The 17,641-nt window shown below is 32.4% G+C and overlaps 1 protein-coding gene, 1 long non-coding RNA gene and 1 pseudogene across 2 annotated transcripts in view; 1 reads left to right on the top strand and 2 right to left on the bottom strand.

The window, feature by feature from the left end:
- Positions 1-207: 207 nt before the first annotated feature.
- On the top strand, positions 208-928 carry LOC125865240 (uncharacterized; annotated as a pseudogene).
- A 1,051-nt stretch (positions 929-1,979) lies between these two features.
- LOC125863683 (uncharacterized) lies at positions 1,980-6,343 on the bottom strand. The gene is made up of 10 exons (XM_049543719.1): positions 5,822-6,343; positions 5,079-5,430; positions 4,914-4,987; positions 4,742-4,834; positions 4,538-4,663; positions 4,009-4,092; positions 3,814-3,897; positions 3,395-3,743; positions 3,194-3,304; positions 1,980-2,185 (listed from the first exon to the last, which is right to left on the bottom strand). Exons 1-10 carry the CDS (start codon positions 6,341-6,343, stop codon positions 1,980-1,982), a joined length of 2,001 nt encoding a protein of 666 aa, XP_049399676.1.
- A 4,128-nt stretch (positions 6,344-10,471) lies between these two features.
- LOC125865245 (uncharacterized) overlaps positions 10,472-17,641 on the bottom strand; it is a 35,056-nt gene continuing 27,886 nt past the window's right edge. Inside the window, exon 2 of the long non-coding RNA XR_007446328.1 lies at positions 10,472-10,739. This is a non-coding gene — a long non-coding RNA (uncharacterized LOC125865245). The remainder of the gene's footprint in view (positions 10,740-17,641) is intronic.

Raw genomic sequence — 17,641 nt, 5'->3', positions numbered from 1 at the left:
ACCTTTGGAAGAATGTTGAGACAAAGTACAGAAAATCTCATGAAAAATTAAGTTCAGTATTCTATACAATGACAAAGACATGCAATCAATCAGATTTTGATAGGCTAATAGAAATAGTAGAGAGATATACGAGTAAAGGAATACTTGAAGTTAGCTGAATATGATAAGTGGTCTAGGATTTATGCACCAGTTCATCGTGATTGGTCAATGACATCGAATATCATAGAAAGTATAAATGCGGCATTAGTTTCAGCAAGAGAATTGTCAATTTATAATTTTCTAGAGAAAATTAGACTGATGTTCGGCAGATGGAATTGTGATAACAAAAAAGAGTCATCATTCACATTTACTCCCTTGATTGGAAACTTTCAGGAGATACTCAAAATCAATTAAGCAATGAGTACATGAATGATGGTATGGTTTCTATATATTTGTATAAATTTGTACATAATAATTTGTTTTGATTTATTTTTTTATATTGCAGATTTTTTCGTCAACTGAATATGTTCACAATGTCAATGATAAAGGTAGAAATTATATAGTTTGTCTTCAGAAGAAAAGGTGTATTTGTGGAAGCTTTTAGTATGAAGAAATACCATGTGAACATGCTTGGGTTGTTCTGAAGTTCAAGAGTTTAGGACCAGATGAGGTCTGCTCGAATTTATACACACCAACAACAGTGTTGAAGACTTATGATTTTCCAATATACCCATTACCAGATAAAATAGAGTGGGTGGTCCCTGGATACATAATGACTGATTTAGTTCTGCCTCCAGAATTCAAAAGGCCTCCTGGAAGATCAAGAAAAAGTTCTCGCGACAAATCAGTAAGAGAGATGTTTGAATCTAAGGGGACAAATACATGTAGTACATGTGGCATTGCAAGTCACAATAGGCGTTCTTGTAGAAATCAACCTCGGGAAGTTTAGAAAAGATTCAATTTAAAATGCGTATGATGATTTTATACATTTAATATTGCCTCACTTTTGCCATTTGAATATTATTTGAGTTGTATTGATACATGATCACTGTTGGTATTTCAATTTAGTTTTAAAATGATATTTCAATATATTTCAATGGTATTGCATTGTTTAACAGGTATCCCCTATGTATAACTATTTACAAATGAATTTAACAGGTACCCACTATGTATAACTATTTCCGATAGGTGTTATCAGAACAGTGAATTTTGTGAAAGTTGAACTAAGTATAACTTAGTGTTCTTATAAATGTAGACTTTATCTCTGCAGTTGTATAATTGAGCTATTTCAGTGGTTAATTGTATAAAATAGTTGGAAGAATTAAATTGTGTTAAGTATTGTATAAATTAGTTGGTATAAAGTAATTTTAATTTGTAAAATTGTATTAATTAGTTTTAGTTGAATTTCTACTTGAATATATGGAGTTAGTGTCTGTATAAATTAATGTTCGTATAAATGTAGACTTGATATCTGCAGTTGTATTTTGGTATACAATCTACAAGTAACATTTGATATTTTTGGGATTACTTTGTATAACTAATTTTGACGAATTTGAAAATCAAAAGGTGACATTTGCAGGATTAGTAAGTCCACTAGATACTTCAATTGGACTGTATAATTGCATATGACATATAAACTAACAAACAAACTAAGAAGACAACTAATATAAAATTTTGTTATTTGTATAAATTTACTGTCAGTTTGTATTCTATAGTAATAATTGAGTTTGTATAATGATTTCTCAATTAAGTTGTATAATTATTCAAAAATTATTGTATAATATGTCAAACTATTCATTTGTATAAATTAGTATATATCTGTTTATATTCATGAAAAAAATTGTATAATATATGAAACATCAACAAATAAAAACACAAAACTAAGTTCATTAAACAAAATAATAGAGCCAACAAAATGTTGTTCCCATCAAATTGAAATATTCAAAAAGTATTGCTGCTAATACAAAAATTCCAAAAAAACATAAAAAAATATAATAAAACTAAATGATTGTGATACGTTCACTACTATCCACATCAACGTTTGATCTGATTGGCTTGTCTGGTGCCTCACTGTCACTAATCGCCTCAGCTTGAATTTTGAGCATGCCATAATTCCACAACAGCACTACATTTTTGCTATGCATTAAATTAGGATCAAATGGACCTTTTGAAATGCCATTGCCATCACTCAAGAACTCTGTATATGCTGAAATGTATAGACCACAATCCCAATATACAAATACATAAAAATACAAGGTGTTTTTCAACAGTTGAATTATGAAAAAAGAAGGTCATCAAAAAAGAATAAGTGTATAGTAACTTACAAGCTGCCTTGAGGTTGCCGAGGGATATCATTCACATGAACGATGTCAAAAGAATCAAAATTTGTGTGCAATCGATATTTTGGGTGTGAAAATACATACAATCCTTTCTTTTGATAAAATTCAGACATTGAAAGATACATGGGTGTAAGTTGTGCATACTTTTTGATCTGAGTAAGTACGTGTGAATCGTGGATGACATCTCTGAGTGAATCATATACCAGTATACAGCGTTCGTTAAAAGACACAACAATCAATACCCAATTTAATCTCTCCTTCACATTAATCGGAATGAATATATTATCAACAGTAAACCATGGCACAACAACGTGCATCCTATATCCATTAATATATTGAAGAATAGCCTCTTCATAGCTGGCCTTAGATGCGAGAGTATTGGTTCCAAAATATATATCCCAAATGTTGTGAATCAGCATGTTAAAATAACAGTCAACAATGCTGAAGGTGTATATGTTGCTAGGATTGTACTTTCCCTTTTTTCTCAAATAGTACAATATCATATTTATGTGTTATAGGAATTAAAGTAAAAAAAAATATTATACAAATGCAATGAATTTATATTGTAAAAAAAATGGAGCAAATGTTATACCGAATCATCCAGCAATTGTCCAGGATTAGCTAGTTTGTAGAACTAATTCTTGTCAGAAACAATGCATATACCAAAATTCATGTACTCTTTTAAGGTACTCTATTTCTTTTTGTATCGATCATCAGTATTTTTTCTATTATTGAGTTAAAAGGTTATGTACAACTGATATGTAATATACATAATTGTGAAATTAAATATATTATACAAATTAAACATGAGTGGTATAATTTAATTTTTATTATATAAATGTACACTTACTTGTTTTAGTGTCTAGCAAGAAGACCTTCTCTTAACCATTTCCAAAAATTGGTATATAGCGATGTATCATGTGTTCCACTAATAGAATCAAATGGATGCTTTTGATCAAAGATTATAGGCAACTTTGAAGAACTACCTGAAATGAGATAATAAGTAATTGTTAGATTATATAAATCATGATTGTATATGCATAAATAAAAATAAATGTATAAAGTTGAAATTATACCAGAAGAAGATTTAAAAGTTGTAATGTATGGCGATGTATTATATCGTTCTGGACGCCTAATTTGATGGATTGGTGTTTCATCCATCACTCCTGCCCCTGAATGTAAGACAATACTTCTTTTTGGGTTGAGTCTCGAAAGTTGTAGACCAGGAATCAATATCGGAGATTCCGTTAAGACTCTATTGTAGCTTGCATCAACATGAGATAGCATCTGAATCGGTGCAACACATATGATGTGTTCTTTAGCATTTTGCATGTTATCATCTAATTGATCAACACCAACAGTAGAATCTTGTTTTTGAACATCTTCTATTTGATCAGGTACATATTCATCGTTGACAAGAACATCCTATATAAAATCAAAATAATCAAGTATAAAAATATGTTTACAATAAATAATACAAAAACAACATACGTACCACTGAGTTTTTGTTAACTTCTAAATGATCATACATGAAATCTGGATCTACTTGATATTCAGGAGGTAAATCTTGACTAACATGCTTAAAATAATATAAACATAAACTCTTAATAAATAAAAGAGCCGATCAGTTATACAAAATTATCAATATATATAGATGTATACAAAACCATCATATAAGCCATAATCAAACCTCTAAAATTGTATCATCCGATGATAACTCGTCAGTGGTGAGAACCTTCAAAGACTGACCAACAGTCTTGGATTTAATTAATTTCTAAAAATATATCAAATACAAACAGAGGTATACAAAGACAACAGAAAGTAAAAACAAATCTCTGAAATCTTTTCATCCGGTGATAACTCATCAATGATAGGAAACTTCAAAGACTGACCAACAGGTTTGAAAAACAAATTCTTAATAAATGTGTATGCAAACATAGACTTTATACATAAAAGTTCAAAGCATAAATACATATACAAAAACATAAGTTAAGAACATAATCAAACCTCCTCTTTTTTCTGATCTAGTGACAACTCATCTGTTACGGGGACCTTCAATAAATAAGAACGTCCATAAATTAACATATGAACATATATTGTATTACAATTATACAAATGGGTGTTCTGTAATAAATATAGATTTCAATTTGTATATATAAATAATTATAGAAATAAACAGTTGAAAGTTGCACATATACGTTCAGATAATATTGAATTACCTCGTTGTTCTCTAAGTTATTCATTTCATCTGAACGTTGTAGTTCGGAACTTGAAGACGGAGACTGTATAGGTGGCTGCGGCATGCCCTCAATTGGATATTTCGGTGGAACTTCTAAATCAGAATCCTGAAACGAACTCTTATAAATTCAACATACAAAATTGAATTTATATAACAAATGTAATTATATGTTTGAATACAGAACCTTGGCAGTTGATTTTTTGATGTTAATGGCATTCAATACAATATTGAAGTTGTCTTGTATCAGCTTTCTTAAATTTGTAAACTCTTCTTTAACCTAGAAATACATGAAGGTATGAATTTTAAAAATGTTTAAAATAAATATACAACAATATGTGCAATAGTATTATACTTACGGACAAGTTGAATAAATCAAATTCAGCACGAAAAATGTTGATTTGAGATGAATCGTTGTTCGATGTTGTAATACCTGTATCATTCAATTTTTTTATATTTGACAGGTAATTATTTGATGACTGGCTTGGTTACAACAACAACAGGTTACTTTGTGTGCCTCACACCAGTCTTCACTGATGGAGAGACTTGGGCATTACGTGTTTGTGGCCTTTTTATATCGTGATCTTGAACAACTTTGGGTGGGATCTTCTTTGGTATAGCCGGGACAGATTGTCTGACCATCTTCTTGGTAGATAAGATATCTGAATTAGATACAACCTTTTCCTGTCCCTTATTATTAATTGATTTTGATGGGTCTTGAAAGTCATCATCTGAATCAGGGGATTGTATAACATCATTTGCTTCAATGTTGGAAGGTGGTATTGATGGTGAAGCTGTATCAGATTGGACATACTCCAACGGCAATGGAATAATTGCAATTTTCAATGGGGTTGGAGTTATGTTCCGAAAAGTAATCTGAAATCTATACAAAAAATGATTGCATATAAAATTTATATATATATATATAATTAGTGAGTAAATATATACATTATTTATGAAGAACACAAAATTTGTATATGTATAAACACTTGTAACTCAGTATTTGTATATGTATAAAAATGAAAGTTCTATTTGTATATGTATGAATATGATAAACAATATTTGTATATAAAATAAAGAACAACACACATTAAAAAAAGGCAAAAAAGCATACCGAATTTTTGACATCACGGAACATTCCTTTCATGAAGTACTCGATGCGGGGATAATCCTTTTTGGTGACCCAGTTAAGAATTCTAGGAATGTGGTCAGATTAATTAACAACAATATTTTTGTCTACCTGTTAACAACATTCATAAAATCAAACTTGCATAGCAATAGGAAACCCATGAATTCTGTAGTACTTCCCTGTTCTTTTCATCTTTCCATGTATATTTTTTGTTAGCTCCTCAAACGCTTTGTTATCCCACGGATAATCCATATACATTCCAGATTCTACCAAGTCAAAGTCGATTCGCTCAATTGTTGTAGAGATTGACTCTTCAGATAGAATGTAAGAATGTATGAAATACAGAATTCCAAACTTCAATGCATCGTCAACGTTGTCACCCCATACCTTATTATTAAAACTTTGAACAAATTCTGCTTTCGATATGCTCTTTTTTTTTTTAAAATACATCTGAAGAATTCTATTTGGTTCTTCAATGTTGAACACAAAATTCTGACAATCATCACTGCATTTAAGCCCAGAAACAAGACAGAAATCTCTATGAGTGAAACGTAGAGTGGTGCCATTTATGTAAATCATAATGGCATCAGTAGAACTACCCTCTACCTCTCGCAACATAAAACATCTAAACAGTTGTGCTTGAACATGACAACGATGCATGTTTGATATTTGAGCAAGACAAGATGATGCGTAAAATTGATTGAACGCAACTTCGGGCAATGTGGAGCGTAATTTATCAATTACCCCAATATTGGTATAGCATTGCATGTGTGGGGTGTAAAGTGGATCTTCCTTGAGAATAAATTGTACTCCCTAACAAATAATGTAAATGCATTATACAATTTCAAATGTATAATTATACAACACATCAAAATAGTGACAAAAATATAGAACTATACAAATTGAATATCTATACACAAAGTTGAAGTTATACAAAGTGAATATATATATATATATATATATACACAAATACGGAGTTATACAAAGTGAATATTTATATACAAATACGAAGTTATACAAATATGGATACAACTGTGAAACAAAAAGAATTATACAATTTGAAAATAAGAAGTGATGCCATGCTGTTCTAAACCTTACGTCATCCAGTAAACGGGGTTATAACACAAATTTCAAAATAATGACAACAACTATTGAAATATAGAATTTCATTTTGTATGTACATGTACAAATATATTCAAACAGTTACAGATATGCATACAATTTTAGATCTGAACTTCAAACATATATACAGTTATATATTATATAAATTACCTAAATTCTTTCAAAATGTAGTTGTTCAACTGAATCAGATTGGGCATCTTCTTTATTACTTGTAGATGCAATCTCTTTTACTTTATGCCTCTTCATTGAAATCAAAACATCAACTGATTTGTCTTGTTTATTGCTTTTAGATGCAATCTCTTTTACTTTACGCTTCTTCTTTGAAGTCAAAACATCAACTGATTTGTCTTCTTTATGTATATCCACTTTTTGGGTTTTTCCTTTTGAATTTGCAACATGCATGACTTCTTGCATCTTCAATGGGGTATTATCAGACTTCGACATACCCTCTTGTTGATTAATTCGAGATTTAGCAATGGATCCTGAAATTTCTTGAAAATCCTGAGTTAAACCCAAAGAGAAAGATGGAAAATCATCCAAAAAATATTGATTCGGTTGTATACCTCTAGTGATTCTCTTAGAAGGTGTTTCTTCTTCATCCATGCTTTTGGATGTATCAAACCAAAAAATTGAAAAGGCACAAAAAAATTCATAGTAATATACAAATACAAAATAATGAAATAAGTTTGAAACCGGCAAAACAATTACCTGAAAAATCTGGGAGAACAAATTGAGAGGGAGAGATTGAAAATTTGAATTTAGGGTGAAAAAGGTTAAAAGAAAAAATATGTAGAAACAAACAAGTAGCGTGTGAATCCGGTAAAAAGAAGCACGCTTATACAAAACTGACAAGCGTAATTATAACAAAGAATAGGTGCGAATGATAAATAAAGTAAACAATAGCTATTTTAAGTAATTTATTGATATAAGTTTGTTTTTCCGTAATTTTCTCGTAAAATTTTTTATACAATTCCACTGTAATTTTAATTGGCTGCTTAACTTACAATTTCCACTAAAAGACTGACAGAGGGAGATCAAATATGTGAGTTTAGAAATTGTGACGAGAATACTAAAAAGTACTTGTATAAATAATTTAAAACTATTTTGATATATATAAACAACAAATTATTTAATGGGACGAACTTATGCCGCCGCATGTGTGCATCGTTCAGTTCGATTCGATTTTATGTATTATTCGGTTTGGCTTATCGGTTTTCGATTTTCAAATACACTAAATCAATAAGATATTTTTATCAGTTTTTGATTTATCGATTTTGGTCCTTATCGGTTCGATTTTTGATTTAACCAATAAGAAAATGCTTATAAAATAAATATACAACTTCTCCAGTAATTTGACGCGACAAGACAATAATATAACTTTACAAATGCTCATAAAATAGAAACAGTAATAACTAACATGAAAAGAACTATACAAGCGTAACATAAATAAAAATTAGGAGGAATAGGGTTCTCACTTTAGGTGTTGACGTTTTATATAATGTGAAGTTGTGAATTCAAAAATAGCAAAGTGTGAGTTTAAGTCTAAAGGACAAAGAAAGTAACTAGTAAGACATTGAGATTAATATTTAATATTTATGTATGCGTAAAGTAGTAATTACTACAGGCTTAATGGATTATCGATTTACCTAAATCAGGTCATCTCAACTAGTTTGGAAGCCTAAAGTCAAACTTTATAGAGAGATCTTATTTTTTTAATTGAGATATATCAATTAAATAACTGTAACATAATCAATGTAATCAATAAGGTGTAGAGATGATATGATATACAAGGACCTTATGAAGTAAGAATAAACAATGTAAATTTTCAACGAAAAAAATATAATATAAAGCTAGAATAATTAAGCTGACTCAAAAAGTTTTATAATGATATTGAAATAGTGTTGCACTGAATTTGATAAGTTGATATAGTAATTTTCAAAAAGTATAGATTTTTTAAAGTACTTGAAATTTGAAGAAGATACCAAAAAACAAATTTGATCTTTTTATAAACACACAATAATAGATTTTACATAATTTATTAGTATAATATATACACTAATGATGGTATGTATAATTTCAAGAAGGGCTTACGCTTCTGGGTTATTTCACCAGTACAATTTCTTCATAACAAGATGATGCAAACCAATCCAGATTATATGGGGAGGGATGTGAATTGCATTTGACTAATGGGTCTAATTTATGACACGTCACACATACTCCAGGTCCGAAGGAAATCAGTGTCCAAGTACCGACTCCTTCCAAAATTGCGTTATAGGAATTTAGAACACCTATGTGTTGGTAAACGTTAACAACCTCGACCGAATCATCATGTATGCCGTATTAGTTTGGAAGGTGATTTTAAATCCCCTAAACTACTCATCTAACCACTAGTGTTGTGTTTAGGAAATTCAAAAATCTACATATATAGAGATTAAAAAATTATCTTATATATACAATGTAATATTTTGCTGAAGGGGTTCAGGTCAGATCCGCCCCTATTTATGTAGGGAACTTAGAATTTGAGTGGTTGAATGGTTAGTTTCTTAATTTTGTACTTGCAATCTAAGTTGAAATTTCAAATGAAAAGGACATAGTATTTGGGATCGTTGGGGGTAAGACACTTGTGCATAGCAGCAAAATAATCTAAATATCAAGCACTCCTACAAGATTGGAAAAGTGATATAGAGTTAAACCAATGAAATAGTTAAATGGTACACTAGTGGCAAAAAGCCATTGCATGTACATCTAAAATACATGAATAATTAATTAGAGTTCAATACTTAGTTATTCAAAACTACTTGATAAAGTTTTTCCATTTTTTTTTAAAAAAAAGAACACAATTTTAGTAGGTAGATTCAGATAGTTAAGTGATCATTTGATTAATAAGGTCTAATTAAATAATTAATACCAAGCAATAGATTCAGATAGTTAAGTGGCCAATTGAATTAATACCAAGCAATAAAAGATTATGTAAGTGATGTAGTCATGTAGAGTTGTACACTGAATAGCCTGAGGCAAAACTAGCATATCAATCCACCATTTTTGGTACTATTGTACCAAGGAAATGGCCAAAAAGTCATTGAATTTACTAAGGAAATGGCCAAAAAGTCATTGAATTTACTAAGGAAATGACCAAAAGTATTTGCATGTACATCTAATAGAATGATTAAGCCATTCCACCATTTTTCAAAGAAAACAGAGAATAGGCAAGTAAAAGCATTCAGGCATACTGCATTGCATTCAGGTAAATCATTTCTCAAAATGCCTCTTTCATTACATATTGCCTCACAATTTTTCTTGAAAAAATGACATAAATATTGTCATGATTTATAGCTGATGATGGAATACACTAGTAACACCCTGCCTTCACAACATCATCATGTTGTTCTATCACAAGAACTTGATATTCAACAAACTCAGGTAAAATACTCAGCTCGTCACCTTTGCAGCATTACATCCAATATGTAAATCCCAATTTTATTTGTGCATTTTAAATTTGCTAACTAGTAAAATGTTAGCAAGGCCAGGAGAAGAGCCCCAAATTTTACAAAAAAATTTGACAGAGTTTCCCCTATTTCTAGAGCTATCCAAATTTACCTGTCTCAGCTAGAATCATACAACACAAGCAGCACTCGAAAAAAAGTCATCACCAATTGGCGTTCTCAATATTATGCATTGAAGAGCACCCATATTCTATCTGTATTCTCATTTGAGTAATCTATTCTACAAATGATCTTACTAACTTTCTATGATGAACACTTATAAGTAACATGATGAACAAAGTACACATGAAACTAATGAATGGAGCAATATTACGAGTAATAAAGGAAGGACACAACAATAAATGATAAAGGCCCCCTTAGCTTGAACCAATGTGAGATTCACCAATACTATCAACTTCGCTGGGGGTTCTCATCTATGTCAATAGTTGTCTCTGTAAAACAATAATAACGTAAAAGTGAGTTAGCTAGCTTAGTGAATTGATAACGCTTACCAATAGCTATTCTATAAAGGGGCAAGTTGGGAAACATGCTAGTAGAGAGTATTCATAAATATAGTGGTAATGCTTTTTTGCAATAGTGATAAACCATCATATAACGAATACATCATAGATATGACAAACACTGCAACAAATAAATGAGCATCACCGCAGCCCCATCATCAAATTCATGAGTACAAACTCTATAAGATACGGTGTTACAATCTAAATGGGATCCCTGTTTGCTTAAGCTCAAGTAGAAAGTGGACCAGGGACAGGCTAAGAAGGTGATTCTCGAACCTGAATGAGTCAATGAGACTTGCTGGTAGACTTGGTGTGCCCAATATATATGGGGATTTGAGATGGACTATTATAGAGAAAGCTCATAGTTCCCGCTATTCAATCTATCTAGGGGCTACAAATATGGGTCAAGACTTGAAGAGGCATTTCTGGTGGAGAAGAATGAAAGCAAACATATTTAACCATGTAACTCGTTGCTTGACTTGTCAGCAAGTAAACTATGAACATCTGAAACCTGGGGGGATAAGTCAGAATCTGGTTAATCCTGAGTGGAAATTGGAGAAGATCACCATGAACTTTGTGGTAGCTAGGCTTGTGTTGCACTTTGAGGAATTAAGCATTCGTCTGTTTGAGTAATTGTAGTCAGTTTCACAAACTCCGCACATTTCATTTCGGAACAGCCTATTCACACATTGGAGCATTAACAAATATCTACATCCATGATATAGTTCAGTTGCATGGTGTACATGCTTCCATCATTTCTGACGGAGGGTCATAGTTCACAACTCAATTACAATTTAAAAAAAGCGTTGGGTACTTAGGTCGAGTTCATCACAACATTTCATGTGCAGACTGATGGTAAGTCTAAGCGAGTCATTCAGATCTTGCAGGACATTTTGAGATCATGTGCCATTGACTTTTGAATTCATCGGATAATTAGTTACCTTTGGTGGAGTTTGCCTATGTAACAGTTACCAATCTGGTATTCAGATGGCGGTGTATTAGGCTTTGTATAGTAGGTGGTGTCGTTCTCCAATTAGATGGTTCAAACCAAGTGAAAGGAAGTTTATGACTTCCCATTGTGATAGTCATTGGGATGTAGTTGTTTGTATACATAAAGTAAGCTCTAGGTAAATGACTACTCTTTGAGGAACGAGGCTTAAAACAACTGCTAATTAGGAGAGCTAAAATTTGTAGAAAGAAAGAAGATGAAACTTGTGTGTGATAACCAAGCGGCCCTTCATATCGCATCAAATCCGGTTTTTCATGAGAGGACTAAGCACATTGAGATTGACGGTCACTTTGTCAGAGTAAAGCTATTCTGAGATGATATTGTTATAAAATTTGTGAATTCAAGTGATTAGCTTGCACGTATCTTCACCAAGTCTCTCTTTGGTCCTCACATTAATTACATCTGAAATAAGTTCATTACATATGACTTGCATGCACCAACTTGAGGGCGAGTGATAGAATTTAAATAGGAATAGTATATGGAATTTTTTTTGGATAAGGATTGTAACGCAGTGTCTATAACTAGGATTAAATGTAATCATGTACATACATAATTCAGTAATATGTTTCTCTTATATTTCTCACAAAAGGGAAAGACAAGTACTCAATAGTTGTGCCACCTTTCATCCTGAGACAATTATATTTTAATTCCTAACAATGGACCTAAACATGTTCCCTCAAGTCTAAACACATCCTTAGGCAAAAGTCTCATTGAAGAAGTTATATCTGACACACCATACTTGAACACTAACTTGGGCATGCGTATCGCTTATACATATGATGAACTTAGTCATCTTGATGTGCAAGGATATATTTTTATTTGGCTGACGAGGTCATGTTGTGTTAAACTAAGAGTGTTTATGGACCAAAAAAGATCGAAAAACACTAACTTATGGTAACAAATGAACTTGACCTAAGTTCCAAGACTTATAAATCTTAATCTAGGAATAATTTGATTGTGCTTCCTTAAACAAACTTGAAGCCCTTGAAATAATTATAGAAAAATGAACTTGACCCTACGTGTCCAAATAATAAAGCGCCTCAAAGTTTCTTTAGTGTTCTTAAGAAATTTTATGTGCTACCTTAGATTAGGCTAAGGTGTCATACCATATGCTTTTGCAATCCAATTTGGGATTTTTTGGCCAAAAAAAGTTAGTTTTGTCCGTGTATATATGTTCATATCTCACTCCACTATACACATAGTTGGACCAATAAGAACCATACATATTCACAACCTTTAAAGGCCTGAGTTAGCCTAGTTACTACGACCATGGTAATTATTGCCCTTTCCACTTCGAGATCTCTAGATTTTGAAGTAATCATGCGGGTTATCAATGCCCAACCTTCGCTTAATATAAGTCAATACTCAGAAACAAGTTTAGCAATATCCGCTTTGGTACATCTAAGTGGACCTTGTAACACCTCACTAAGGCCCATTGGTAAAGAGTAGATTTAGACAAATGGTGCGGTGTTAATAAGAATGTGTGGTTATGCCAGACACCATGTTCATGTTTATGTAGTAACCCATCAAATTAAGTTCTATACAAGAAATTAAACTATGCATGCTTTGCCTAAAACGGGAAACATTTTTTGTGTGTTGGTGGGGAGAAGGACCGTGATGTGAAGCCGGCCATCGCAGTGAAGTTCACAATTAATGATGAAGATTGCACCATGATGAAAGGTAGTGGCCACTTTGGAAATTTGGCTAAGTGTGGAATGTAGCGGGTAGTACGACGCATTGCCCATTGTGGTATCGTGTCGCACCAGACCCCAGGTCTATAAATTGAACCTAGTCCACAGTTTTCTGAACTTTTAACTTGTTCTTCATTTTTTAAACTCCTACGACGACTCCTTTCTCCTCTCAAAATCCCCTCACACCGAGATAAGTTCCCCCACACCATTCTAGGTATTTTGTAGTGTTTCTAACACTCATATATGCATTCGTAACACGGTTAAGGTCTTCATAGACAGAGGCGTATCCAAGATTTCGGCTAGATGGGTGCTCGATTACGAAGAAATGTATCTTAAATATAAATTTGATCATTTGACTTTTAGGTTCTAAATATGAACCATTAAATTTTAAAAACTATAGATTCAAAATATATAATACTATTAGTTTTAAATTTTAATATACACAATTGATTTAATTATATAAAAAATTTACGGTTCTTAATTTTTTAGGAATTTTCAATGTAAGACACTTGAAAATTTTGAAAGATTAAAGGCAAAAATACAAAAAAAAAAATTAGTTGAAACGTCAAAAGTGTCACTGGTAACCACTTGGAGTGGTGTTACTCAAAAAGACAAGATAGATATAAGATTTAAATTTCTATCCTCAGTTAGAGAGGTGCACCTAATCACCATGGTATTATTATATGATACTTTGAACATGGGTTCACATATTTATATTTAAATATTTTAAAAAATTATATAACACTACTATATATGATTTAGAGAGGGGAGCATGGGTTCACGTGAACCCACGGCACCTCCTCTACATACGCCTCTGTTCATAGAAATCCTTTTTAAAGACCAAATGTACAATTGTTGGGCGTTCTTCATCAAGTTTGGAATTATATCCATGGTTCAGGAGAGATTAAGGTAAGTAAGGTTATCCTCTACGTGCGGGAACATCATTGTTCTTCCCTACACTATATTCTTCATTTGCATGAGTTCTCCTCAATGAATGAGTATGCCAAGTTGTGAAAGCCTATTTTCTTGCTCACGTTAATTCACAGCGAATGTCATGAACTCGTTACCATCATTCTAAATTCTCTTCATGATCAAAACCTATGAGCCCATGATTTTCTATCAAATTATGACATCGTAAGAACCGTTGATTTTTCTTCAAAATATGAACTTTTTGGTATTATGACATAATTTACATGACTTTGATTTATGGACCATGATTTATTAAACTAATGATTTTGGCAATATGATGCACACGAACACATACCATGATTTATGAGCTTTCGAGCTAAGTATGATTCCTGATTTCTTGATATATATAAACTTTTCCATGTAATGAATTGGGAGTGATATTGTTAATGCGAGAAGGCAAAAGTTTATATAAAAAGTGCCTAAAACTATGTATCCCAACAAAAGTTTTGGATCACTCTTTTGGGTCGGGCGAATCTTATATGGTGCCATGATATGGCATTTTTATGAATCGTTGATAGCGAACATGTTATGTATGTCTCATACCCCGATAAGAAAAGGGATGACTTAGCTGATCGAGCAGATATTTAACTCCATGGTTATGCTAAGAAATTCCCATAATGATTTCAATAATGATGAAAGATGAAAACATTAAGGTCAACCCCATGATTTGAATCCTTCGATTCCACTCTGTCTTATATTCTTTGGTTACCCTTCTGTTTTATGTCCCTATTATGTTTCATTCCATGTTATTTTACATACGCGTACTATTTCATATATACTTACGTCCCTTTATATTAGTGACACTACATTTTATGATGCGTATCATCATGATCAGGCTATCAAGTAGGATTTTTCATCTTAGCTATTGGTGAGTCGGGTCCCACATTGCTCTAGAGAATTATTTATTTCAACTTTCTAGTTATGGGTATGTTGAGTCCCTGTCCTAGTAAACATTGTTATTCAGATTATGCTACAGGCTTCATAGACATATTATAGTTGATGTCTAGGTTTATGTTATATTTTCATTTTTTTACCTTAGCATCATCATACTTTGTAACTCTAACTTTATATGGAAATTATTTCTTTTAATGAATAATGACCCGGTCGTGGAATGGTAGATTAGATACTTGGCATTTTTGTCTTCGATAGGATGGGAGGCTTCACGGTCCGTGTAAGGATGCACAATCTGTGGGTGGTGCCTGTAAATGGTAGTTCATCAGTTATTTTTAGGGGTAGTTAGGTCTTTTCCTACTCTTTTAATTCTTATGCTATATCGTTTTGGTTTTATTTTGAAGACGTTCAGGGGTTCCTAATCACCCTAACCACCCCATTCACCCTCATTCTCTCAAACTCCAAATTTCTCTATCAAGTCTTCTTCCTCAAGCAATCAAGGGTTCCAAGGATTTCAAGCCTTCATTGAAGAGTTTCACTTAGGGTTTCTATCAAGGTATATGGAACTTCATCAATAGGTTCTTCTTCACCCATTAAGTCTCAAAGAAACCTCAATTTCTCATTAATGATTCTACCAAATTCTAGGGTTTTCATGATTCTCTTATGGGTTCTATTGAATTTAAGTCTATGTTTCATTATTGATCTTATTATGCATGATTTGATCATAATTTAATGTTTTCAATGATAGTTTCATGAACCCATGCTACGCAAGTAGTTTATGATCACGATTTAAGTTATTTCAATATGCATGCATTATGTTATGAAGGATTTTACGAACCAAGGATGCTTTTAGATAAAGTATCAATCAGTTTTATAAAATAGGATGCTTCCAATTGAAGTACCTCTCATTATGTATGAGTATCATGATTTAGATGCTTAAGTGTCTCAAAGAAGTATGTGCTATGAAATCAAGATTTAAAGGAGCTATTCTTATGACTATGAGATTCTCTATGAATGATTCAGTACTACTAGATTTTTACCGTTTCAAGGATTATGAATATGATTATAATCATGCATTTTTTCGTTAGGAGTTTACATAGCACCGAGTGGACCTGGGATGAAGGCTCACACGTTAGTAGAGGCTTGCTAAGTTTCTCAGACTCTCCGAAAATGATGTTGGACCCGTGTCAGATCCTTCAAAGCTACACTACTTTTGGAGGATCCAACACACACCCGTCAACATTTTGAAAGAGTCCGAGCAACATAGGAGGCTTGAGACCTTTAGTAGTAATCCCCTTGTCCCAGAACCCATAGGACTTACGTCTTAATTGACTCAAGCTGATGGATCCACCTAAGCTTATGATGATGGTATTTACCTTGACTAGTAGGAAACTTTATTTTTGGTGTGGGAGCGGTACATTGAGCTTCATGTTATAGCTCAAATGATTTATGTCGATTAATGGTATCTCCCACATATGTTATGATTATGATTTAAAGAGAAATGAATGACGATGTACTATGTTTTCAAAATTGGATTCCCAGCTTCATGTTTTATTTACTCGGTCATTGCATTATCATGTTTTCAGACCATCATGTTATTTTGTCATGTTCATGTATTTTTCCCATATTCAATACATTCCGAGTACTGACCGCATACATTCTTGTGCCTGTATTGTTTTATAATATAAGTGTTGGCGCTCCATATCAGGCTTGTGGTTAGTACAGACTCTTATCAGCTTAGGTCAGTATTGGTGAGTCCTCATGGTTTGGGGACATACCACTCATGTTTTCTTATGATCATTTCACTTTATTTCAGTTTCAGATGTTTGAGTGAGCTAGGCTTATCCTAGCGACTCACTTATGATTAGAGGCTATTTCATACATTAGTACTTTCGCTTATGAGCCGTTCTATTCAGATTTCTCTATTATGTTGAAATTATCATTGAGACTTATTCCGCTGATCATGTTATTTCAGTTATGTATATTTTCTTAGTATCATGTTATGTCATGTGGTTCACTTAGAGTCTCTCGGGATTATAGGTACTATGTCACATCTAGGGGTAGTCTTGGGTCTTGATAGTTATAGTGGGCAAAGTACTTAAATCCTTATATGTAGCTTTGTATCCTATATTCGTATTTTGATGAATTGAGCATCATATATATGCCTTGTGATGTATTCAAACTAGTTATACGCTAGAGAGACCTATATTTTCTCTGTATCCGCAGAAATCTTATTTTAATCATTGATATGCCTTTAGCGTGTTAGTTTCTTT

This window comes from Solanum stenotomum, chromosome 5 (genome assembly GCF_019186545.1).
Source record: "Solanum stenotomum isolate F172 chromosome 5, ASM1918654v1, whole genome shotgun sequence".
In the NCBI taxonomy this organism is placed as follows: Eukaryota; Viridiplantae; Streptophyta; class Magnoliopsida; order Solanales; family Solanaceae; genus Solanum; species Solanum stenotomum.
The sequence above is the reverse complement of the archived record's forward strand: the minus strand, read 5'-3'. Positions and strand labels throughout refer to the sequence as shown.

Excerpts from the sequence above, each read along its gene's own strand:
- LOC125863683 (XM_049543719.1), bottom strand. The coding sequence starts at position 6,343 with ATGCATCGTTGTCATGTTCAAGCACAACTGTTTAGATGTTTTATGTTG. Across the intron at positions 4,835-4,913 it reads TTGATTTATTCAACTTGTCC|GTTAAAGAAGAGTTTACAAA; the intron begins GTAAGTATAATA and ends ATGTATTTCTAG. Across the intron at positions 3,744-3,813 it reads AAGTTAACAAAAACTCAGTG|GATGTTCTTGTCAACGATGA; the intron begins GTACGTATGTTG and ends GATTTTATATAG.